At 43.7% G+C, this 25526-nt stretch overlaps 2 protein-coding genes across 3 annotated transcripts in view; one reads left to right on the top strand and one right to left on the bottom strand.

Annotated features, from left to right (window-relative positions):
• PIAS1 (protein inhibitor of activated STAT 1) overlaps window positions 1–13026 on the top strand; it is a 124526-nt gene extending 111500 nt beyond the window's left edge. Inside the window, exons 10-14 of the mRNA XM_061157991.1 lie at window positions 1305–1435; window positions 2146–2326; window positions 6212–6354; window positions 8337–8374; window positions 8994–13026. Coding sequence (XP_061013974.1) covers window positions 1305–1435; window positions 2146–2326; window positions 6212–6354; window positions 8337–8374; window positions 8994–9287 — 787 coding nt within the window. The 3' untranslated portion in view covers window positions 9288–13026. The remainder of the gene's footprint in view (window positions 1–1304; window positions 1436–2145; window positions 2327–6211; window positions 6355–8336; window positions 8375–8993) is intronic.
• Window positions 13027–15371: 2345 nt separating this feature from the next.
• On the bottom strand, window positions 15372–25456 carry CALML4 (calmodulin like 4). Of its 2 annotated transcripts, XM_061157995.1 has the most exons (6): window positions 24643–25456; window positions 24514–24544; window positions 22149–22238; window positions 20062–20202; window positions 18276–18464; window positions 15372–15676 (listed from the first exon to the last, which is right to left on the bottom strand). In XM_061157995.1, the coding sequence occupies exons 1-6, from the start codon at window positions 24643–24645 to the stop codon at window positions 15579–15581; spliced, it is 552 nt and encodes a 183-aa protein (XP_061013978.1). In that variant the 5' UTR covers window positions 24646–25456; the 3' UTR covers window positions 15372–15578. The 2 variants fall into 2 exon arrangements, with proteins under 2 accessions (XP_061013978.1, XP_061013979.1); XM_061157996.1 differs by lacking the exon at window positions 22149–22238 and having other exon boundaries at window positions 24643–24789.
• Window positions 25457–25526: the final 70 nt, after the last annotated feature.

The raw sequence follows: 25526 nt of genomic DNA, 5'->3' as shown, positions 1-25526 counted from the left end.
TGGTGCTTCATTTACTATATGGGCCTACACCCTGCTGTGTGGGCTCCTAAAAGTGATCAATACCCTGAATAGCGCTCTCTTTGTTTCTGTTTCCCCTAAACTACTTGTCTTTGTCTTTCTTCTCCATCTACAGCATCACAACAGTTACTTTTTTTTTACATTCCAGTGTTTTATCTGTCCTTCCACACATCTTCAAATGTCTTTTAAAATTTTCTCCTGTTCTCTAGCCTCCTTTTTTTTCCCCTTTTTCCCTCTGAATAAAAAAAAAAATTGTGAAAAGAAGAAAATATATTCTTGATATTTCCTGTGCTCTCTAGCAAAATGCTTACTGTATCTTATCTATAATATTTGAGGAAACAAAGGAGCCAGAAGTTATAACATAAGGAATGGAATACATTTATCAATACAGGTGTAACCCAGAGCTTGAAAGATGCCAGACCAATCATATGGGGGAAAGTAAATGTGTAACTTAAATGTTTTATGTTTAATTTTTCAGAGACATCAGTGATCACTAATAAATTGAATAATATTTTACCAACTCTATGTATTACATAACTTTAGATGCCCCCATCAATTAGGATTTTTCTTTCTTATTATAAAATCCACACATACACACACACACTCCTAAAGAAAAATTGGAAAACACAGGCAAATAAAAAGATGTATTTTTTTCTGATTTTTATTTTCCCATAATTGTGATTATATAGTATCAGTATTTTTTATCCTTTGGTTTTGTTTAACATTATACCTAAGAATTTGATCATTAGTGTTGCACATTTTTGCAAATCTCATTTTTTAGTATCTGCATGGTATTTATCAAGGAGTTCTATCTTTCAGTACATATTTTTGCATGTATTTCTTCAGTTTTCGACTAAGATGTGCTTATTGTAGGCAATTTGGATTATGTTCAAAAGTTTAAAGAAAAAGAATAAATATCTTCCATGTTACCTCTCAGAGATAACCACTATTTATATACCACTCACACACAATTTTGTTTTTGAAATACAGAGTTTTCTTTCTTTGTCCTCTTCCCACTTGCCGTGAACATACACTCCCCCCCATGTTATTTTTTTTAAATCTCTGGAAACCTCATTTTTCAGTTATGTAATATTTTCTTGCATAAACCTACCATAATATAAGTAACTATTTTCCTATTTAAGCCTAGATTTTATAAACAAATAATACCCTGTACTTTCTCATTTATACTTGTACAAAAAATAGGTCTGAATGTTTTTTGAACAGTAGTAATTCTAATAGGTCTTAATTTAGAATGTGATATTCAAAGGACAAATTGTTTTTTATAGCTTGTTTATGGAAATCCTAAAGTACTGTACAGATTGTGATGAAATACAGTTTAAGGAGGACGGCTCTTGGGCACCTATGAGATCAAAAAAGGAAGTACAGGAAGTTTCTGCCTCTTACAATGGAGTTGATGGTGAGTGTTGGTTTTCCAAAGGGGTGGTGCAGTCTCCTTGCTGTTTTAAAGCATGGTTTTCAATATTAAAACTCAAATTTTTTTAAGAATATTCAGTAATATATGGCTAGCACAATAACTCTTATTAAATTATTGATTAAATGTTCAGAAGTAGTGAAGCTTTTTTTAAATTCACCTTTTGCAAGCTTTTAAATTTTTGTGTATAAGGTTTCAGAGTAACATAATTTAATAAGCTTTTTTTTTGTAAAGTCATGCTTCTGAAATGGTATCCTTTTAAATTTTTAACAGACTTAATATTAGGTTAGTGAACATTCTTTTTTCATTTGCATTTCTTCTCTGGCTACTCACTGTGTTTTGCTGTAAGGAAGCTAAAGTGTTACCATAACATTTCTCAGTGTATCAGGTAATGTACAGGGAAATGTGTAGTATGTGAATTTGCTCTCAGACTATTTTTATTGTGAGGTGGACATAACATTTTGATTGTCCTAACTCAGAATTGTTTAAAAAAAAAAAATCCTTGACAATCTATACAAGTAGTCTTGTGCTTAGAGGAACAGAGCCACTATTGCTTTTTTCTTCTTAGGCCCCAGCAATATAACTATAACTGATAAAGTCTAAACTATAGCTGATAGACTAATCCATAGGCTGAGGAAAGAAAAAGAGATATCACAGGCCTTTTTTTGCCTTGTGTTTCAATTATTCCCTCCCAGGATGCTTAAGCTCCACATTAGAGCACCAAGTGGCTTCTCATCACCAGTCCTCAAATAAAAGTAAGAAAGTAGAGGTAATTGATCTAACCATAGACAGTTCATCAGATGAAGAAGAGGAAGAGCCATCTGCCAAGAGAACCTGTCCTTCCCTGTCTCCCACATCGCCACTAAATAATAAAGGGTAAGTGCTGAGGTCTTTTTTTACAGAAAGTCATTGTGAAAGTTAATTTTGAAAATAGGATTAAAAGATCTCTCAAATAAAATGGTTATGCACGATTGTAAAACAGTACAAAGAATGGGTTGGATTGTTCTCAGTGTATTTCTTAAGGGCCTGGAATAATGCATTAAAGGGGTCACTTGGATATGATATTCATCATACCAAAAGATGGTTCTAGTACAGTGGTTCTCAAACCTGAGTATTTAAAAAAAAAAAAAAAACCTGAGTATATATCAGAATCACCTGAAAGGTTTATTAAAACACATGGTGTCTCCTGTCCCCGCATGTCTGATTCAGGAATAGGAACAGAAAACATTTGGGATTGAGCTCGGGTCTCCTGCATTGCAGGCAGATTTTTTTACCGTCTGAGCCCTAATGAGCTCTCAGGTGACCCTAATGCTGGTCATAGGATTTTAAATATTTACTCAAACTAGAAAGTATAAGCTGTGAAATTAACCCTAAGTTGAATGTGTTAAGTGGAAAGCAGAGAAGTACCAGGTAAATGTTTTAAACCTGCCTCAGAATGTGCAAGACTGGCAATGAAAGTAGTCCAAGACTTAAGTTGCAATACACAGTACTTTCTGTTTTGCAGGCTCATTTCCCATACTTCCCATTAGTCTCATGTCAATGATAATGTACCTTGGTTAGGCCTCAGTTCACTTCATGAAACATTGTTACCTGCTTTATGTAAAACACCCTGTGCTAAACATGAGGGGTAATACAGTGAGTTAGTACAGCCCCAACCTTAAAGAGTTTAACAGTTTGAAGAGGATGGTAAAATAAGTAGCGGACTCTATAGTCATACCCTCAAACAGACTGTTAGTCTCTTGAGACACTTCGGAGATTCTCAGCAAAGGATGTCCTGTTTTTCTGAGGCACAGTTGTAGCACACAAAAGCTAAATCTAGAAATAGATGTGACACCTTTTAGGTATATATCAGGAGAGTTATGTGGCCTGATGTAATTGAATAGAAGCTATTTAGAAAATATTCTAACAAACTAGTGCCTGAAGGAAGGATTTAAGTGAGAGGAGGAAAGTCTGCCGAAAGCATTGATACAGATTTCAAGGTTTTAGGAGGGAAGGTTAACACCAGACCAAGAACAGGTACTTTGATGCTTGCAGTCAAATTGTTTTCAGGCTTGATATTGTTTGATGAAATAAAAAGATCTTCTATTTGAGTATATTTGTAGTTACGTGAAAGTTGAAGTTTCAACATTAAAAGAGCACAATTGTTATAAATGTAGCTCCTCTCTTGTTAAAGGACTTTGGCTATTTCAGGAATCTTTATAATACAACCAAACATGTTACACAGATTGATGTTTCACTCTAGAGTAGCTTATTTCATCACACAGATGGGAATAAAGATATTAAAAGCAGTGTCATTATTCTAATTGAAATGGGTATTTAAACACTAATTCTACTTTATATTCTACTTTATAAACATTCACCTCTGATGTAGCCTACCTTGACAGCTGTTATCCAACAAGCCTGACCTTGTTACTACGCCAGCTTCTTTTTTAAATCTGGGGGTGTCGCAGGGAGTCAGATTACCGAAAGCAGCATAGTTAGAACAAATATCTTATCGAATTTTAATTCTGAGATTTTATTTTAGATTTTATATTTGATATCTGTATTTATGGGGCTTCCCTGGTGGCTCAGATGCCTACAGTGCAGGAGACCAGGGTTCAATCCCTTGATCGGAAAGATCCCCTGGAGAAGGGAATGGCAACCTACTCCAGTATTCTTGCCTGGAGAATTCCATGGACAGAGGAGCCTGGTGGGCTAATTTATATTTAAATACATATTTTTTAATGGTGTGACTATATTATATTTAACATGTGCTTAGTTGCTCAGCCGTATCCGACTCTTTGCAACCACATGGACCGTAGCCCGCCAGTATGACCAAAACCACGTTATTATTTTATTACTTTAAATGCCACTATAGTACTATTAAAATTTATTTCATAAATCTGGATGTATAAATATTTCATGGGTTAAGTGCATTGTTATATATACATAAGTTCTACTCTTTAGGATATTGATAGTAGTCATATATATGTAAACATTTTTCCTTAAAGGAAATATTTTGAGTGTTTAGAAATCTAATATTTCTTCTTTGAATATTTGCTGTGCTGTTTCTCCAAAAATAGCTTATTTATTATGTTTGGGAAATTACATTAGATGCATTAACTACTTCTTGAGCTTCCCAGTGACTAACTGAACCCAGATAGAGTATTTGCAAATGCCAAACCTTTTTCTATTTTCAGATTTAAAAACAAGCAACCTGAAAGTTTATGATTTTTTTTTTTAGAAGGATAACACCATATTCAATACCAGTGATCATTTTTCAGTAATGACTAGCCTATAAATAGAAACCTAAACCCAACATATTGGATTTGTTATTGTGCAGTGTGAAGATGGAAATCATTTTAGAATATTATCACAAAATTGGAAGAGAAAGAGACAGCCAGGAAGTAGAAAGAGGTAGACATTAGTAAATGTAAAACATTTTGCTGTCTTCAGCCGCTGAGTGTTTAGTATTCCTCCAGAAATTTTCTTTGCTCTTTGGTATACCAAGATGTTTTTCAAAGGCTAGTGTTGCAACTGCTTTTGTCTCTTGTAATCCTTTATAATCCCTTGAGTATTGTCAGAGGAAATAGCTAATGGAAAATGGTACTTTCTGTAGATGTAAGAAGTTTAATTAAGTTTCCATTAGACAAAACAATTTTATGAGGTGGATGAGAGTATATTTTATACTTCATATCCCATTCATAAAAACAAGGTAGCACATCATAACTAGAACACTGTTCCTGGAAATCCAGCCTTGCTTGGCATGTTTAGAGATATTCTCTACCATTGAAATTGCATCTCCATACCCCCAACACTTTACGCGAACTTTTAAATGCAAAAGACAGCCTCTGTCTGTCTCTCTATTTTCTATAACATATCTGTTGGCCTCTTATATGTTTGGGATAGCAGATGGCCCTTATGATTTCACTCAGGACTATGAGAATTCTTTTTCTTTTCAAAATCATTTTAATTCTGCCTTTTCTTTTTCCTTTATTACTTCCTCCTTTTTGCTTTTCATTAATTTTTGGTGAAGAAAAAAAGTATTTAGCTACTCAGCTACTTAAACATTTCCCTCTATTCTCCCAGCATCCCTCTCTTTGTTCTTTTTTCTTTTTCCATTTATACTGTCCTCCCTTTAAAAACGCTCCATCACCTGTTCATTATGGAGGATCTCTACTCTTTGTCTTGCTGCCTTCGTTCATTCAGCAGACCTTTTATGCAAACAGTCAGTTCCTTCTGACTGTGCTGGGCATTAGGTATTCCAAGATAAACAGTACCTAGTTTTTATTCTCATAAATCTTAGAAGTCTGAGGGCCAGGTTTTAACGCTTCACTGCTCAGATTGCTTCATTCCCTTAGTCTTGTTAGATGTGTTTTCTTTGCAAGGATTTACCTATCTTTTTACTTGCCAACACCCTAGTGCTTATTTTTTAAACGTTTCAGAATTTTGTCTGCTGTACTTTTCACTTACATTTCATTGAAGTGGCTCAACTATGCCTTCGGTCTGCCATTCTAAAAGAGTGTAGATGATGTTCCAAAGACAGCATGTGATTTATTAATGTCAGATACCATTGCATCCATCTCTTTTCCTTATAGCCTCTGAAAGATGCTATTACGTGTACAAATTATTTCCTAATAATCATGGTAGTCTAAATTATATATTGCTTTGCTTTTTTTTATTTTCAGCACAAAAACTAGGACTCATTGTGAGATTCTGCCCTTTTATTAAACTTAAGTTCAACTGACTCAGGAAAATTTTGCAAACCTTTTTTTCTTCTAGCATACTGAGTCTTCCACATCAAGCATCTCCAGTGTCCCGCACCCCAAGCCTCCCTGCTGTAGACACAAGCTATATTAACACATCCCTCATCCAAGACTACAGACATCCTTTCCATATGACACCCATGCCTTATGACTTACAAGGTGAGTTACCCATTCTTCTTTGTTGTCATATAGCATTATAAATGCCTTTGATCTATATAGTCTTCTTCTGGGCAAGTTTAAGAAAGATAGAAAGATCAGGGATAGAGGAGGTTGGAATCTAGGAAGGTGGGGGAAATATATACTCGGTCATGAGTAAACACAGACTCAGTTTCCTGTTAGTGCCTTCATCAGTAGCCAGTGTTTTACTACCAGTGGTAAAAATACAAGAGTGATCTTTAGGCTTTTTGTACTTCAAAGTAGTCTGCAAGTGGGTTTTGAATGATTTCCACTATGTTGCTTATGTTGCTTTGAATTTTTATATTTATGAAAATTATTTTTTGTTCCCTGAATCTGGTTATAATGCAGCAGGCATTGTGGGTAGCTATGTTGTATTATCTTTTAGACAATGCAGACTTGAAACATTGGAAAGTTTTAATTTTTGTTCTGGTGAACCCGGTTTCTTCTTTTTGAAAGTAATTTGAAATGTCATTATAATCATTTCTACAATGTATTTTGAGTTCATAATAGTTGTTTATATTATCAAAAAGAATTGTTGTTGTCATGTATCTTTGTAATTTAATAATTTGTATGTTAGCCATATAATCTAAGAACAGTTTTTAAATTACAAAAAGCCATATATGCTCACTGTAGAAAATATAATACAAAAGCACAAAGTGGAAGTTTCTCTCCATCTCTTGTCTACAGTAAAATTCAGGGTCACTGGCAAGGATTCTTGGGAGCTGAGATATTTGAGTGGATTCTTAGTGGATGTTGTGAAAACCCTGTTTCAGCTCTGTCCAATAGAACTTTCTGCAACTAGGGAAATGTAATTTGGCCAGTACAGTAGCTGCTAGCTACATGTGGTTACTGAGCATTTAAATGTGGCTAGTGTGACTAAAGAACTGAGTTTTTCATTTTATTTAATCTTAGTAAATTTAAATAGCCACATCAGGTGGTTAGTAGCTACTCCATTAGTCAGTGTAACCCTGTTTCTTACTGCCTGTTGCCAAGCTCACTATCAAGAACCAAAGTTCTCTACATTTTCAGATCCTTATGGTATAATCTGTTCTAGTGTAGACAGTAGTAGTGGTGGTGGTTTAGTCACTATGTCAAGTCCAACTCCTGTGACCCCACGGACTATAGCCTGCCAGGCTCCTCTGCCCATGGGGTTTTCCAGGCAAGAATAATGGAGTGGGATACCTGCCATACTTTGGAGGTATCCCCAAAGTATTTGTGTTGTCATATTTTTACCTACATCTGTGTGTTATACTTTTCTTCAAGTTTAGATATCATAATGAGGGATTTTATTCATGTTGGTTTACTTGCTCTTCATCACATTACACACTGGGCCTTGTGGACAAGAATGTGAATTGGAAGGGGCCGGCTTACAGTGACTCGCCTGCAGCCAGGGATAAGAGCTGGTCCTTCATGCCAGCAGAGACACTCCCTCGGATCTCTTCCCCCGCCTCGTGTCACTTGAGTGTCTGAGTTAGAATCCAGTACAGACAGTGGGAAGTGAAGGAATTTGAGGAAGAAAATCTGTCTTACAACTTGCTTAACATCTTTCAACTTCAAACTTTCTCATCTGCAAAATGAGACCAAATATAATTACATACCTCATGAGGTGCTTGTGTGGAGTAGGTTAGATTGAAAGGTAACTTTACGGGAGTCAGTGAGAGCGTTTGGTGAAAAGTACTCAGTCAGTTTAAGGGATTGGTGTTTGGATTTGAATGGAGCAGCAGTGGCCCAAGTCCCACAGATGGCGTCACTGGGAGTGCACACCATTGCTGAAACTTGGACTCCAGGCTTTGTAATCTAGAGATGGGAGGGATCTAAAATATTCAGCTCAACTCTTCATGTTTAAATAAAATGCTAAATGAATTTAGAATTAGCTTTTAAGATATTGTCTTTATTTGTGTAGTGTTGGGGTATTTGGGAGGCTTTTTTTTTTCTCCCAACTAAAACGATTTTTTCTTCTGCAGGATTAGATTTCTTTCCTTTCTTATCAGGAGACAATCAGGTATGTTATATGAAACAAATACTGTTCTTTTAATTCTACATTAAAATACTTAAAAGTATAATATGTAGTCAAGAGAAAGAACATAAATTCCTTTAGAAAATTCAGAGTTGTTATACTTGTTATTTTTAAGGTTTTAAAATTTTAAATAAAAGTCCCTTTGTTTCAGCTGTGCCTGAATATATTAAGTACAGTGTCTGGTTCCCAGTACTGTTTTATAAAGAAACAGGGCAGTGGGTCATATTGACTGACAAATTTCTTGGCCAGGTATCTCCAGAAAGGGAAGTAGCCTGTCCTCTTTCCTGCATATGCCTCTTCAGAAATAGCATTATGAGAATTGCTTGCAGTACAGATTAAAACAAAAAACAATATTTTGATCCCTACCCCCAGTTTCAGATACAAAAATGTCTCAGTGTTGTGCTAATAAAAATTAAAATAAAAAAGGTCAATGATGTGATCATTATATAACATCATTTGATTTTGCAAAATGTTTTACTGAATATTTCAGAAACACCAGGTACTTAGAATATGTTAAATTTAGGACTTTGTTCTGCTGAGAAGAGAGTTTATTAATTTATGACTATAATTACCTTTATTTTCTGTCTTTCTTTCTCCTCCCCAGCATTATAACACCTCCCTCCTTGCCGCTGCAGCAGCAGCAGTTTCAGATGATCAAGACCTCTTGCACTCGTCTCGGTTTTTCCCATATACCTCCTCACAGATGTTTCTCGATCAGCTCAGTGCGGGAGGCAGCTCTTCCCTGCCAACCACCAACGGAAGCAGCAGCGGCAGTAACAGCAGCCTCGTGTCCTCCAACAGCCTGAGGGAGAGCCACGGGCACCCCGTCGCAAGCAGGAGCAGCACGGACACAGCGTCCATCTTCGGCATCATACCAGACATTATTTCATTGGACTGATCCCCACGCCCCTGCTGCTCCCACTCCCACCCCGGATTAAAGGAACTTGGCAGAAAGAAGAGAACTTTGTGCTATGTTTTACCTTATTCTGTTTAGAAAAGTACACAAGCGTGTTTTTTTTCCTTTTTTTAGGGAAAAAATTAAAAAAGAAATGTACAGAGAACAAAACTATATTTTCAGTTTTACTTTTGTATATAAATCTAAGACTGCCTGTCTGGAAAAAACACTTGTAAAAAAAACAAAAAAAAGGAAAGAAAAGAAAAAAAAGAAAAAAAAAAAAAAAACAAGTACCCACAAACCACCTTCGGTTCATTTTTTCTGGATTCTGAAGATTTTTTTTTTTTCATCGTTTGTCCTATGGTTTTGGTTTTATTTTACTTCAATGGCATTATTTTATTTGCAATAACAGAAAAGGAATTGCATGTATGAAGTTTTAAATTGTGGGCTTTTCTTTGTTGTGGGGAGGGGGCCGGGGCGGGAGGATAGTTTTAATTTCCATTTTCTAAAAATGACAGACTTGGATTCTGTTTGTGTGTGTGCATATTTTATTCAGCCTTAAGTTATAAATCTCATCTGTCCCTCTGCATTCCCTGTGTATTTTCAGGACATAGCTTGTAGGTGTGTGTTCAGTGTGTGTGTCTGTGTGTATTTTTCTGTCATTACTGTACCTTCTCCCGAGTTTGCATTCAGTTGATAAACCAGTTGCCTGCTTCTTTCAAAGTGCTTTGAAGGTCTTGAATTCACATATGAGCATCTTTATCAACTGTCCCAATTGCATGTTCTCCATCACATATTCTCTCTTAATTGCTAGATGCCCCCTGAGAATATGTTTCAGAGATTGGAGTAAGGCTGTCTGGGTAAGGAGTAGGCTTAGTCTAGTTCTTTATGCTAAATTTGGATTGCCAGTATTATGTATTTAAACCAAGTCTGTGAACACCTGGTATTTTGGCCACAGGGTAGCAAATTTTCCTGTAAGATCATCATACCAAAGTAGGAAGTAAAAATAGCATAGAAAGCCCTGTTGGGTATCATGTGCAGCTGACAGAGGTAAGGCTACATCACCTCAAAAAAGAAAGACAGTCAATTATCCTTACAGGTAAATTCTTTTCAGAAAATAGAGTGCAACATACATGTTCATCTGTAGAAATCTATCATCTGATAAATAATTGAAATTCAAAATGGGCTTAATCCTTACACATTTTCATTCTCTGGTTCTGACTGTACTTATTTTTAGCCTAGTAATCTTGTTTATTTTTTTTTCTTCACTGTTTAAATACAAGCATGACATAGGAAAGTCAGATTATTTTAAGAATTCATGGATCAGTCTGATCTATCCTTATAATAATGGAACATGTAAATATATTGAAAACTGTTTTTCAGGAAATGAGTGAGGGTTGGAGGGAAGGAAAAAGTGATTCTACTTGTGTTCCAAAATCCTCGTCAGAGAAGGTATTAACGTTCTTCAGGTAATATCTGAAGGTGTTGAAAATATTTTTTATCTGATTGAAAGGTTTAGCAGATTTAACAGAAAAGATAAAGAAGGGGCATAATGATTACCAGTTTTCCAAACTGGATTTTTATATCACAACTGTTAATGTTCTCAGAGTTGTTCTCAGAGTTGATGAAGGACCACCTTTGTGTATAAAATTGTCATATTTTAAACCTTGCAGTGGTAACAAATTGACCTACTTTAATCCAGGTAGAATTCAAGATGGCTGTGTCTTCAATTGTATGATAAAATTAATGGCTGACATGACCGTGTGGCATCTAAAAATACTTGCTTTTACAGCATCTCTCTGCCACCAAATTGTTGACTTGAATTTTGAAAAACAAGTTGGTATTGATATGTATATGTGTGTGTGTATATATGTATTTATAGACAAGTGTGTGTGAGTAACAAGTGAGTTATATAGTCTTCCCTACGCATGTGTATTCCACACATACATGGCTGAGTTATAGTCACTAAACAACTTGCAATAAAAAAAAATTTCATTGTCAGTTAAAACAGGAAATAGTTAAGTTTTTAAATGAATCTGGTGTTATGGTGAGTAAACACTTTAGAACTCTCATTGCCATGTTAACTTAGGCTAATATCTAATAGTATTATAATTTGTGTCTAATTCAGATTGGGATAGAAATTACTTAAATTGTAGGGAGTTGCTTCTTATTTCACATTGTAATAGGAAATGTTTCTATTAAGTCAGCTACCTAAGATAAAATGAATAGTTTTGTTTTTTTCTTTTTTTCGTCGTTGTTAGTGGTCTCAGAATTCTGATCAATAACTTTGTGTATGATGCTGAATTACGAACTCTTTGAATGATCCAGTTGAAAACCCGTCCCTCTACTTTCTTCAGCCCAGTTTCGGAGAGAGTTATTTTCCCTCAGTGTCTTGCATTATACCAACCTAAGGGAAGAACAGGTAACAGGGAGAAATAAATGTCTGTCTAGTAGCTTTGGTCATGTCTCCACAGGAGCAACTAACCATTCAGTTGTCTTTTTATTTTAGTTCATTCCACTGTAAGGAGTTTGTTCCCTTCAGTTGTTGACTTTCTAAAGTGTTGCAGTAGTAGTAGCTATTACTCTGTTGGTTCATGGCCGATGTTAATCAATCAGACTTTTATGATCCACAGTCATTATTAGTGGAGTAATGCACTGCATCTTTATCTTCTAAGTTTTGTTTTTTTTTAGCACAGTTGTTTCTTTTTTCCCTAGCCAGCTATCACTACCCCCCCCCACCGCCCCCCGCCCTACCCCAGCACAGCGCTAGCACTGACGTGCTGTCTGTGGACAAATGAGGATTCTCAGAATCTTTAGTCAAGTTACCACCATCCCCCTTGCCTTGGTCATTCATAATAGGTGTGCATATGTTTGTGTTTCTGTACAGAACTGTGGGGGTGTGTGTGTATACGCACACGCACCTGTAGTATAATAGCTGTTTGACTAGCAGGGTTGAAGTGGCTTTTAATTACTTTGTGGGCATTATTGAACACGTTTTTAAAAACTATCTGGACCTTAACCATGCCACGCTTGGTTGACTAATTTATTTTAAGCATTAAAATTTTTCTACTCCTGTTAATTTAGACATTATCACAATTCTTTATTACTGACTTAGAAAAGATATACTTAAGCTTCTGAGAAATGTGATTTCTTGGCAGATATTTCTTTGAGTCAAATGTCTGAAACTGAATGGAAATATATCCCAATTTTAAATTACTAATTGTAGAAAGAACATTGTTTTTAAACAATTTTAAACGCATAAAACACTTCAAGATCTTTAGGACTTTAAAGCACATTTGAAATTATTTTAGTAAGATTTTAGTAAGAATTTTGTTTTTTCAATACATGTTGAATTCTGTTTTTTTAATTAAAAGAAAACACAAAGCTTAGATTTCAGAAAGAGGGAGGGAGACTAGCTGGTGGTTCCAGAGTGTGCTGCTGTTAATTGTTTAATTAACAAAGGGGAAAAATGTATATAAACAGATATAAAAGTTACCATAAATTCCATGAACTTAAATCTGTGATTCATTGCCTTAAAACTTTCTCTCTTAGAATTTCCATACCGCATGCCAAACCAGTAAAATGGCTTTTAAAAATGTATAGTAGACCAATGTCAGTTTGTATAAAAGTACCAAGTGAAAATATTTATTACATGCATTGGAAAAAAAAAATTGTTTACCTATTGAATGTTACCTGTTTATGTAGAGCTCTTTAGATGTAATAAAAGAAAACCTTCAGTTAATTTGTCTTCTGTAAAGTACACTGCTGGGTATACAAGGGGACAGTCCCTAGGAGAAAAAGTGACAATGCTCTGTGCTTCCAGAGCCCCTTTGATGCAGAGATTTCAAAGCATGACAAGTAACTTATTCTCTTGCAACATGCTTTGAGGTAAATAATGAATATACAGCTCTCATTCCCCTTTCTTACTGAAATATGGCTAGCTTTGTAAAGAACCACAGCATCGGTTTAGTTTTAAATCTTTAATTAATTTGCAATTTGACTGTTAAGAACACTGTGGCCTTTTTTGCAACCATACTAGGCACTGGGTAAACCAGTTTCAGGAATGAGCATGAAACCCCGGCCTGGGATCCTTGTCAGAGCCTTATCTGGGGTATATTCTTAAATTAGAACATATCCCAGGATCTTGGAATCCTACCCACTGAACACCCTTAAAACACGGGGTCAGTGGACATGAGCCCCAGGTTCAAATGGCCACTACACACCACTCAGGTGTCTTTGGCAAGTTATACTTCAGATTCCTGTTAGACAAATGAGATTCATAAAACTTGCCTGGAAGCCATATGAGTACCACCCAGTAGCGTATAAAGGCCAAGCTTTGAGGGACTGGACCCTCATTTACTATTATAGCCCAGAACTTCCTTTTCCTGTCCATCTAAATCCCAGGTATCTACTGTCTAATCCTTGATATTCCAGGTTGGCTATGCAGGACTAACTTCCTCATGTCCATGAGGGGTTAACAGTCGATGTGGAACTTGATCCTTGAGCCTTGCCTGAAAGTGAAATATAGCAGTTCTCCATGGTGTGCCAGCATCTAACCAGCCTCAGATGAATTTACCATGAAGGTAATGAAGTTTAAGCATGAGAGCCCCTCACTTGCTCTGACCTCTTCCAGGGTCCTGGGAGCAGCCCAAAGTAATTCTGTATTTCTCTTGTATTATTCTGGAAGGCTGCTGAGTCGTATAACCCTCAGATCCCACAAAACCTGGATCTGCCCTTGTATCGTATGAGCCTAAGATCCCCAGCTAGACAATCACAAGTTCACCTCTGCCTGCCCCCATATAACCCTTCTCTCCAGCTCCTAGGAATTCCTGATCATTTAGTGGGCAGTTACACTGTTGGGGAAACAAAAGTGACTCTCCTTTCTCAGGACCTCCATTTGGTCTGAAGCCACACATCCTTACTGAGATAGTTACACCGACTGTGACTGCTTTGTCCCCTGAAGTTTCCCTTGTGCATCGCCCTCAAACTTGTGTCCTGTGTAAACCTCCCCACAGACACACCTCCCTCTTAATTTGGTTTTCTTTTGCTTTCGCTACTAAGGCACCATTAGAAAAAGCCACAGCCCAGAGAGCCCAGTTTTGATACATATAAGGATGAAAATCTCTGTGCTTTGAGTTCTGCCCGGCTCCCCCCTCAACATGCTGATGTGTGACTCCAGCCCTTTTTAGGGCTGTGCTGACTCGAGCAATGGATCCAGAACTTTGATGAGTACACAGGCAGTACCAGCCTGGCACCTCCCGGCCACGTAACTAACTTAAAAAGCCACTTACGCTAGAAAAGCTCCCGGCAGGACCAGTACCCCTAGAACAGTTTTGCAGGGCTCTTGCTGTGTCACGGCTGTGGTCTGTTCCATCACCTTACTACTTTCCACTAGTCCTGAGGAAACAGCTTGAAGCCATCATCAGTTTGACCCACTTAAACAAACCCATCCTAGTCCCATGACCCTCTCTGATAATGGGCCAGGGAAGAGCTCAAAATTCTGACAGAAGCATCATAATGAGTCTTCTCAAGCTCCGCAAGGCCGCAGTGAATGCAGCTTGTCACACCCGGTTTCCTTTGGTCTGGGGTGTAGTCAGATCCTTCTTCCCAACGTTTAGCTGATGCTACCTGTTCTAACCTATTGTATATTCTGCTTACGAATGAATATCCAGGACTACATTAGTATGCACTGGGAATGAGAATTTATACTTGGTGCTGCAAGAAATGTTGCCATAGTTTGTCGGAGCTCTCTGCTTGTTGCTGTTTCTCAGCTACATCTCATCTTGGGAATGTGGAAGATGGTTCCAGCACCCAAATACAGAATATTAGTCTTCCTGCAAATTGCCCTTTTTAGGAGAAGCACAATCATGGCAACCCAGGATTACACAGTGTTCTACAGTTTGCAAAGGCAAAGCCCATTCTCAACAGGCTCCGTGAGGTAAGAAGCAAGAATCCACTTTAGTGAGGCTCCTAAGGCTTTGAGGGGTGAAATGATTTGCCCAAAATCACCTGTCTGGGAAATGGCAGTGTCAGGACTAGACCCCTGGCCCATCTCTAAACCACAGGCTGTAAAGGGCTAGACTAATGGTAGTTGTTAAAACAGTAAAAAATTTTATTAAAGACATGCTAATCCCATAGCTGGAATCATTTTGTTTCCTTGTTGTCCTCTTACTGTGATTAGGTCTGTCATCTTGCTGTGTTTGCCATCTCCTGCAAGTGAAAGGAACACTTTTCTTTTCAAACATCCATCAGTCTGAGTGTTCAGGCCCAGGGGAGGCTCTCTTGCCTTCTCGTTCAGTAGTCCCGCACAGGAATGGTGATCTTCTGGATGAACTCGTCATACTTCACTTTGCCATTCGGTTCGATATCTGCTTCCCTGAAGAGATCCTCCACTGCAATAAATCACAGTAATTTTTCAGTTTGGCTTCACTGTCACATGATAAAGCATCGAGTTGGGGGTTGAGCCTCCCGAGGTCTCCCCTGAGCCTCCAGCTGACTGCTTCCATAGGTGAGGAAGTAACCCAGTGAACAGAAAAGGACAACCCACTCCCTCCCGCTTGGAGACCATGGAATCAATTCTGAGTTCATCAGGCTTTCTGCAGGGGCCAGGATGGGGGGTGTACTGGTAAGGATTCAGTCAATGAAACCACCTTGTACTTTTTTTTTCCTTCAGGAAATATCTGGCTCCTGTGCCAGTACTTCCAGAAAGCGTTGGCCTGGATTTTACCTTCTACCGCCTACCCTCTCAGACACCCTCCATAACAGACATCCCTGCTGCTCCATCCTGGGCCCCCTAGCCCAGACTGTGGCCTGACATCCCCCCACCCCAAGAGGGGGCTTGGTGACAAATGGTATCTGCCACTATCACCTCTTTCTGAAAGTGTTTTGGAGGTAGGATAGTACAAGAGAAAATAAATTCAACTGTGTCTTAAGCTCAAAGCCTACAAAAACTGCCATTGTTCTCCAATATTGCTCAGAAAAAGAAAGAAACCTACATTTACTGGTTCTGGATTCCTGGGGTAAAATACAAGCTTGTCCCAGGAGTTGACAAGGAGAGCCAGTTCAGTTGACACTTCTCAATGGTGGCTTCTCAGGACCCGCCTCCCCCTCTTACAAAACTCTCTCACTCTATGTCAACTCTGCCAGCCCCAGACAGCCCCAACACAACTCTGGACAGTGAGGAAGTATCACCTGTGACTTGCTGCTTAAGCCTCCTCCTCAGAATTGTAATTGCTGTGCACTGTGCTTAAGCTGATAGTACTTCTGAGTCTTTTTAGAACACTGAGCCTGTAATTTATCTTATTTCATGGAGAAGCTTCTACCCATCAACCACTTGGTTAACACTGTCCCAGTGGACAGGTCCGGTACCAATCACTGCAGCCTCCAGCTGTCCAGAAGAGGGGCAGCTGGAGTCTGACGGTGCGTTCTGGTTAGAACGGCACAGGGAACCGGTTTGTGAAAGAGGCCTCCCCCACAGCCATCTCAGCTGCTCCAAGGATGCTTCTGCAGTAAACCAACTTTTCTTTCTATCATTGAAGGTAAAGGAGTCTTACTTCCAGTGTCACCTTTCCTATCTCCCATAGACAGAGGAAAAGGATATCAGTCTCTGGCAGACACTGCCAGTTTTTTGAAATGTTTCTTTACTGGTTAAACAAATGGGAGGGAGGTTTGAGTTTGGGGACCGTGGTATTGTTTTAGACAGATCATTAACCGCAGGAATGAAGGCCCCTGCTGGCCTCTCTGCTAACACTCCACCTGATCCGTAAAAGGCCAAGTAGTGTCCTCGGAGCCCGGGAGGGAAGCAGAGCCTGTGATTCCCTGTTCACGTTAAAACAGCCACAGTGAAAGATGGGAGCGTGATAGCTACCAGCCTGGAAGAGCGGGGGAAGCGCCATCTGCCTTCTCTAGCGCTATTTTTACTTGCTTTGCACTGTGCCTTTGTGACTGCAGATGAAATCTTAGCAGGCTGCTTTATAGGATGTTAGCTCTTGCAGGGTCCTGAGGGATTGCCTATTGTAACCTCATTTCCCAACAAGGAAACTGAGGAGGGTGAGAGAGGTTAAGAAACTCACCTGAGTTCCCCCAGAATGAGGGGGAGCCAGGATTCAAGTCTGTTGTGATTTTACCAAAGGCTAAAGGCCCGTCATTACTGGAGCGAGCCTTTTTCCTCCACCCACTGTGTCCTCCTGCCCCAATCACAGGTGAGTCCAGCGGCCTACCTAGAAATTGCAGCCTCGGGGGTTGGTGGGTGTGGACTCTGGTGGCAGCCTGGCATGGCTGCTGTGGCTGGACTCGGCCCTCAGCCGGCTGGGAGGACATCTGCAAAGGGCTCAGCATCGGGGTCACCCTCACTATGAACATCGGGCTTTCCCGGAAGGCCCAAGCCCCTCATCTGGCTCTGAGGCAGGAAGACAGGGAAGGTAGACAGGACGTTCCTTCTGGAAGAGCTCAGAGCTGCCTGACTCATGAGAAAAGGGAGCAAAGTAACATCTCAATTTAGAAACTTGGCCGCAGCAGCAACTTCAGAAGACAGCTGAGGGGAAAGGAGAGAGCTTGAGCAAGGTCGGGGGGTGGAGGGGGGTCCCAGTGTCTTAAAAGCCCTGTGTCCAGCTCCTAGCTCTGCTCGTCACAGGCCACACACTGCACCTGTTTCTCTAATCAGTATGAGGGGGACACTAGTGATCCTAGAGGTGTCAATAGTCACTAAATGAAGGCCCACAGTGAAAGTTTAAAACATAGAGTAATGCCCAAGTAGATCCTAAGTGGGTTTCCCTACTGTCCCTTCACCCTGGCTAACTTCTGCCACTCACAGTTCCCTAGTTGTTTTCCAGGTTCCAGGCCAGAGTTCACCAAGCTTAGCATCTAGTCCCAACATTCAAATGCCATCAAATGCAATGTCTACATAACCCACGTGGCATGATTTGGACTTTGGTGTGCCCCCAACTCCTTGGTCACCTCCCACTGTTGGGAGGTAGGGCCCCAGGCCATTACCTTCTTTGGGGGTGAGCTTCTCCCCCAGTTGCATGAGTCTTGACCGCAGTTCAGATGCCATGATGTAGCCTTTCTTCTCCTTGTCTGCCATCAACATGGCCAAAAGAATTTCCTTTTTTGGGTCCTCTTGTTTTATTTGCATATGCATGATGGTCAGAAAAGTAGAGAAATCCAGCTCTCCATTTCTGTCTAGGAAACCCCCAAACAGCTGAGTGAGCAAGGAGGAAAAGGCTTCTCTTGGGGATGTCAGCTGGCCTCCTGCCCAAGCCTTCAAGGCCAGCTCAAGAGCCACCTAATTCAGGAAGCACTGTGATGGTGGCTGTGTTCCTGGGGAAGAGGCTGCAGCCTGTCTTGCTGAGTTCCCACCATGGATATGCCTCGTTTAATCTTCCCAACAACCCTCAGTGCCTGGATATCTCATTTTGCCCACTAAAGAGACAAACTCAGAGCATAGTCGATTCAGAGCAGTGACAAGACCAGGATGACACACCGCTTCCTCTGCCCCTTCTGGATGCTTCTCTCGCGCCCTGAACTGGAGGAAGTGCACCAACATGTCTATCCATGTCTGTCCTCCCCCTTTGACAGTCGCTGCAACACAGCTACAAAGACAGGTGGATGATGGGGCTCAAGCCTCACTCACTTGCCCTTCCCTTCACTGCAGCCTCCACCCCAGCCCACAACCCTCCTCCAGGCATGCCTGGGGCCCTCAGCCCAGGCTGGGCTCCAGCTGCAGGAAATCGGAAGTGCCTGCCCCTGCCCACGGCTTCCTGTCTGAAGGAGACAGAAACCAGAGGAAACCAGCACGCTTTGAAGACGGAAGCAGGGGCTCTTGCTGGCTGAGCCCCCCGTCACCAGGCTTGGGGCCTTCAGAGGCCACCCCGAGCCCGGCCTCAGGACAAGCTCCCAGTGCCGCTGCAGTCGCCCTCCGATGGGGCCTCGGGGTAACCCCAGCAGAGAGTGGGAACCCGTCTGAGAGGTGGGGCAATGGAGGTCCAGTTGGGCTGTTGATCAAGTGTTCCTTGCAGGCCATCCCTTCCTCTTTCCTTCCTGAGTGTCCAGCTACCAATGCAAACAGCCATCCTGGCTTCTGATACTCCTCCCTCTTTTTTTCTTAAAAAAAAAAAAAGTTGCCACCACCAACAAAAAGCAAGTTGTTTTTGGTTGTAAAAGCAGTATGTTTCCTTTGTCAAAAATAGAGGAAATGAGGAATGAAAAATCACCCATGATCACATCAGCAGAGGATAACTTGGTAACGTTTTGGGTGGGTTTTCCTGTACATTTTCTTGCAGTTTTGAAAAATTTTTCGGAGATCAGTGTTAGAAATGAGAATCTGGTTCCAATCTAATTCCACCATTGGCTTAAGGACTCAGAAGTTACCAGCTGGGCTCTGAATCTTGATCTTTATCTGTAAAACTTGGATTAGGATAGTGCCTCCTTCATGCTGTTGCTGAGCTAAGCAGAGGACGCATACTAAATAAAGGGACACTTCCATCAAAACATGCTTGGGATCATTCAGCACTGTCTGGACTGCAGGTTTGTGACAACGGTGGTGAAATGTCTAGATCCCCCGGTCCTCTGGGCGGGGGCGTCAGCTGTTGCTATGAGCACACCTGGCCAGGTGCCTCCAGACCCCCAGCCAGAGAGGTCTGGCTGACACTGACCCCTCAGACCTCTGAGCTGCTCACACCCGCCCGCCTGCCTGCGTCCCTGGGACAAGAGCTACAGGGCTCAGGGCCCACCCGCTCACCCAGACTCCCGTGCAACCTGCCCAGCCGGGCCCACTCACCTATCCCTTGAGTCTGCAGGTGCCGCCGCACCTCCCCAGGCGTCGGGCTGGCCCCCAGGCACCTCATCACCGTCAGGAGGTCCGTGGCTTTGATCTTCCCCCGCTGCTGCTTGTCGTATAGGGAGAAGCACTCCTTGTACTCTGCCAGAGCCCAGAAGGGAGAGTCAGGGGCGCTTTTCCACCCGCCCCCCACTTCTCTGTCCTCCCCCCCTTTCTGCCCCTCCCCTTCCTCTTGCCTGCTTCCCACTCCTCCTCCCCTCCTAGAGTGGCCAGGCCCAGCAAAAAAAAAAGAAAAATCCAGGGCTGTCAAGGTAAATTGAATTTCAGGTAAACCTCGGTCCATGAGGTCACAGAGTCGGACAGGACTTAGCAACTGAACAACATGCTTACAAGGGTATTTGTTGTTTATCTGAAATGTATGTTTAACTGCGTTTCATCGGTCAACCCCATCCCCTTTCCCTCCTGACCTCCCTTCTGCCTCCTTCCTCCTTGCTGCTGTCGTCAGTTGACTAAAACCACAGTGGTGAAGAACCTGCCTGCCAATGCAGCAGACATAGACGTGGATTCGATCCCTAGGTCGGGAGGAGCCCCTGGAGAAGGGAATGGCAACCCACTCCAGTATCCTTCCTGGAGAGTCCCATGGACGGAGAAGCCTGGCGGACTGTAGTCCATGGGGTGGCGAAGAGTTGGATCTGACTGAAGCTACAGCACACACAGGAGAACCTGCTCGCTCTCTCTTTCCAGGGCCAGCCCAGGGGGACCAGGAGCCCACAGCAGGGCACCAGAGTCCCAGGGGATCTTAGCAAACGACAACTTACGTGGGAAATGATAATAATGCCTTGGGGCTTGCTGGAGGACCAGAAATCCCCTCTGGGAGGGCCTGGCAGAGAGGCCATCATACATGGTGACAGATATCACAACTGGGAGTTCTGAGTCCACTGCTGCGGCCGCCGGTCTCCGGGCTGCTGAACTCTCAAGCCACACTCTCACACAGGCCCTGGCCCCACTCAAGACTTCAACAGGCGCTGCCCGAAGTCCTCCCAGCTCTGCGGAGATCTTCCTTACTGCTCTCCTCGCACCCTCTCTCCCCTCTGGAGGTGAAGTAGCCTGCAGATCCACAGCTCCCCAGCCCAGTGGAACCAGCCCCACCTGCATCTCCCCTGACGCCCAGCCCTGGAGGCATGGGGAGGCCAGCCAGGAGCTTGGGAAGGTAAGGGGCCCTTACAGAGGCCCTGACCACGGGGTGGGGATGGGGGTGGAACTGGCCAAAACTCCCGCCTTGGGCAGCCCCCGGGACCCATGGGTAGGGCTCCAGCCTGAGCCCCGACGGGAGCATGCGGGGCCCTGCACTGTTCCTCACACCCTGCTCTCTCCCACTTCCCGCAGCCAGCTGGTTCCTCAGAGGCCTGGACCAGCAGCTCCTGAGCAGACAGTAACAAAACCAGCCAAAGCAGCTCCCACGACTAGCACTTTCCCCCAGGTCCCGTGTCATCCGCACCGCGGCCCTGTGGGGAGGGGCCCTGGTTGTTCCCATGCTGCAGACAGAGCGAGGAAGGCTGGAGCAGCCAAGGGCTCCTGGCAGCGGGGGCAGTGGGCAGCCCGCTCTGCCCAGGAGGCCACCCTGGAGCTCCACTTCCAAGCAGAAGCCACCAGAGGGCCAGAGAGCGGGAGAGATGGCAGAAGGATGCCCAAGCCTAGGGCCCCTTCAAGCTGCCTCATTAAGGCCACTCCCAGCAGCCTAGGATTTCAGGGGCCTTGCTAATCAAAGGCAGGCCAGGCAGTGGGGTTTAGGGACAATTATCTGCTTTGATGCCTGTGGAGAGGTTGAAGGGGAACCTCCCGCCCTTTCAGAACTTTCCAGAGACTGAGCTTTGGAGGGGCAGACCACCAACAGGACCGGGCAGCAGGAGCCAGAGTGGCCCAGGGAAGCAGGGCTTAATTGGTTCCTGTAAAACCTGATTCCCTCTAAGAGGGCCCAGGCCACTGGGGATAGGGACAAGGGCCGCCCTGCACGCAGGGCTTGAACTCAGCCCCCCCCCCCCCCCCCGCCCTCCTCCACGGGACCTGTCTTGGCCACCCCAGCTTACCTTCTGTCTGGGTTTGCCTCTGCCCAAGGGATGGGCCCAATACCTTCCCGAGACCCCATCCTGTGACAGTTGACCACCTTCCGACAGTAGCTGGGTGGGGATATCACACTCAGGACCCAGAATGGACCAGACTCCACAGGGGGCAAACTACCTCCCTCCACACTCGGCTCTTGGGGGCCCATGGCCCCTGGTATCAGCAGGGCTAGATTCAATTGGGGGCCCATCTCCATGTGTTCTGTCTTCTTGCCTTTAAAGCTCTGGGGGGTCCTCTGAACTTGGCAGCCGGCCCTGAAACAGTAGGGCTCTTCTCTTTCTACTCCTGCCCCCCTCCACGACCTCTACACCTCCTCCCTCCCTGCCCTGCCCTCCACCTGATAGACCTGCCTGCCCTCCAACATCCTATTTACTTTGCTCCTTTCCTCTGTGGTCCCCCACTCCCGCCAAGGCGAACCCTGTGAGCACAAGGATGTGGGGCTCCTCTGTGCACCTCTGTATTTTTAATCCCTAGAACGGGGCTGGCACAAAAAAAAGGGCTCATAATTGTTGAATGAAAGAACGCATTGGGTTAAACAAACTGGATTAAAATCCCCTTTAAGTTTTCCCTTTGAAAATACAAATGCCCCACGGCAAGAAAGAATCCTCCCCAGACCCAGGATAACACCAGCTGTGCTGGGAATGGAACAGCTGACTCTGATGACATCTGTACATGGTGTAGACTTAAGGATGTATAGCATACAACTTACAAGTAATAAAAACACTGATTATAAATCCCATCTAGCCAATTGATTATCACAAGTGAATTTTTGCCAAGCTCTTGTATCCATTGCCAACCTACAGTTTGGATTTAACCATCAGTGAGGTAAGCTGCAGGCCAAGGAACGCAACTATTTTCCCAATGACTACACTGTCATTACATCTGATGAGTGATCTACTATTAAACTATTCCTCACCTTTGTGCAAATTACATCCATTAAACTGAAACCTTTCAAATCTTCAGCACTACTAATTGCAACAGAGCCATCTTTTTAAAATTTTTGTATAGACGAAGGGACTGGGACATTCTTTCATCTTCCTTTATTTAACAATGGTTCACAAAATTCCTAAAAGTGTACCACGTAGCTCATGCTAGCAGAGCAAGCTGGCCCCGGATGTCATCTGGGTGACATCCAGGCCCAGAGTCAGATGCGTGACCGCCATCTGCTCTGTCTCTTGCTCACAGCAGCCTGATGAGGCAGTGTTATTACTTCCACTTCACAGATGAGATCATTGAGGCTCAGAGGTGACTGGAGCCCAGGCCCACTGCCTCCAAGGTCCCTGGTCTTCCCACTCAATCAGTCTTCCTTTCCTGAACATTTGTGGTCACTTTCTTTGTGTCAGACTTTAGGATACAAAGGGAATCTTCCCTTCTTCCCTTCTGGGAGATTCAGAAGCCCCAGAGGGAGGGTCAGTGAGCCCCGGCACCAGGTTTGGTGGGGGGACGCTGACAGCTGGATTCCAGCCCCGAGACTCATCACGTCTTGTCTTAAGACCTAGGTAGGAGAGGCCCCTATCCTGGGCCTTGGGTTTTAAAAGTCCCTGCTCTGGCCCCTCTTGAGAGGTAAGGATATGAAGAGGCCTATGGGGAGATGCCTGTAACCCACCTACCCTCTCTCCCTTATAGACGCTGCTGGTCCCCAGAGCTCTGCACGTCCTGCCCAGGTAACCCACCCTCAGTTCAGCTCCCTGCTTCAGCTCAGCCGAGCCTCCCCAGCCGGGTCTGGCCCCGGGGTTCTGTGTAACCCAACTCTGTTGGCTTGGCCTCACGGAAACAGAACCAGGCACTGTGGGAAACTGAAGCTGCCTGGGGGCAGCAGGTTTGGGGATTCAGGGAATAAAGTGCTCCAGATGTCAACACTAGGGACCCCCGAGACCACCTCCACTGGCCTTCACCCTTTACAAATGGGGAGACTGAGGCCCACAGCCTAAACAAAGCACCCTTTCTGAGAGCACAGCCCTGGGCCCTGTTCTCTTTCTCAGCCAGTTACAAAGCCCCCTTCTCAGGCGGGGCCCTCAGCCACAACCAGCTGGTGTCTCTCTGACCAGCCCCTCTCCCCGCCTGCCCCAACTATCAAGTTCTGGAGGAGAACCGAGTGTGCTCCCTCTCCTATCAGGCCCTCTCGTAAATCACACTGACCAGTGTACCAGCGACAGTTCTCACCTCCAAGCCTTATCCCCCGCCCCTCCACCAGGCCCTTCCTGGTAGCAGTCGGCCCCTGGCTCGTGGGTGGGCCCAGCTCTCCCACCAACAAAACATGAGCAGAGCAAATTGCCTAACGAGACCCATATTTTGCTGTGAGTTGCTAATGAAAGAACAAACCAAACCTACCATTAATTTGGTCCTGGGAAAGAAACTTGGCCTGCAGCAGAGAGAGAACAGTCAGGAAGGGACTCCATGAAAGCCCCCTGCCTCCCCAGCCCAGGGCAGCCTGGCCAGGCCACACAGATCCTCACTCACCATCGCGGGGCCTCCAGCTGCCACCCGTGGGCTCGCTGCTCCCAGAGCTGCCTTCCTGTTCCCCTTCTTCCCGGCTTCAAGTCGAAAGTCCGCTCAGCCGGGTGGAGGCCCCGGTAATAAATCCACGGCTGCCATGGAGACCAGGCCCGCCGCCAGGGGTCAGATTCCGGCTTCCTGTGCACGGTGGATGCCTGGCTGTGGGGCGGTGGCAGCCTGGATTTTGAGAGATGGGGGCTGCACGAGGGCTTCCCCGGCACTCGGCCCTGCACCAGGAAGCTGATGTCCTGTAGCCAGAGGACAAAGGCCGCTGTTCCTTCCTGGGAGCCCTCCGTGGACACTAAGAAGGGGGTCACCCAGAGAGGGGGTCGCTGGGTCCCCCCAGGCCTGCCTTCAGGGGTATTTCTCTCTGAGGATTGCACTAGGGGCTAAATAGTCTCCTGGGTGTCGGGCACTCTGCACACCCCCTTTAGGCTCATCACACACCACCTCATTAACTCAGTTCAGTCACTCAGTCGTGTCCAACTCTTTGCGACCCCATGAACCGCAGCACGCCAGGCCTCCCTGTCCATCACCAGCTCCCGGAGTTTACCCAAACTCATGTCCATTGAGTCGGTGATGCTATCCAACCATCTCATCCTCTGTCGTCCCCTTCTCCTCTTGCCCTCAATCTTTCCCAGCATCAGGGTCTCTTCAAATGAGTCAGCTCTTCGCATCAGGTGGCCAAAGTACTGGAGTTTCAGCTTCAACATCAGTCCTTCCAATGAACACTCAGGACTGATCTCCTTTAGGATGGACTGGTTGGATCTCCTTGCAGTCCAAGGGACTCTCAAGAGTCTTCTCCAACACCACAGTTCAAAAGCATCAATTCTTAGGCACTCAGCTTT

The sequence above is a fragment of the Dama dama genome, chromosome 12 (assembly GCF_033118175.1).
Source record: "Dama dama isolate Ldn47 chromosome 12, ASM3311817v1, whole genome shotgun sequence".
NCBI classification, from domain to species: domain Eukaryota; kingdom Metazoa; phylum Chordata; class Mammalia; order Artiodactyla; family Cervidae; genus Dama; species Dama dama.
Note: the sequence above shows the minus strand (reverse complement) of the source record. Positions and strands in the feature narration are given on the sequence as shown.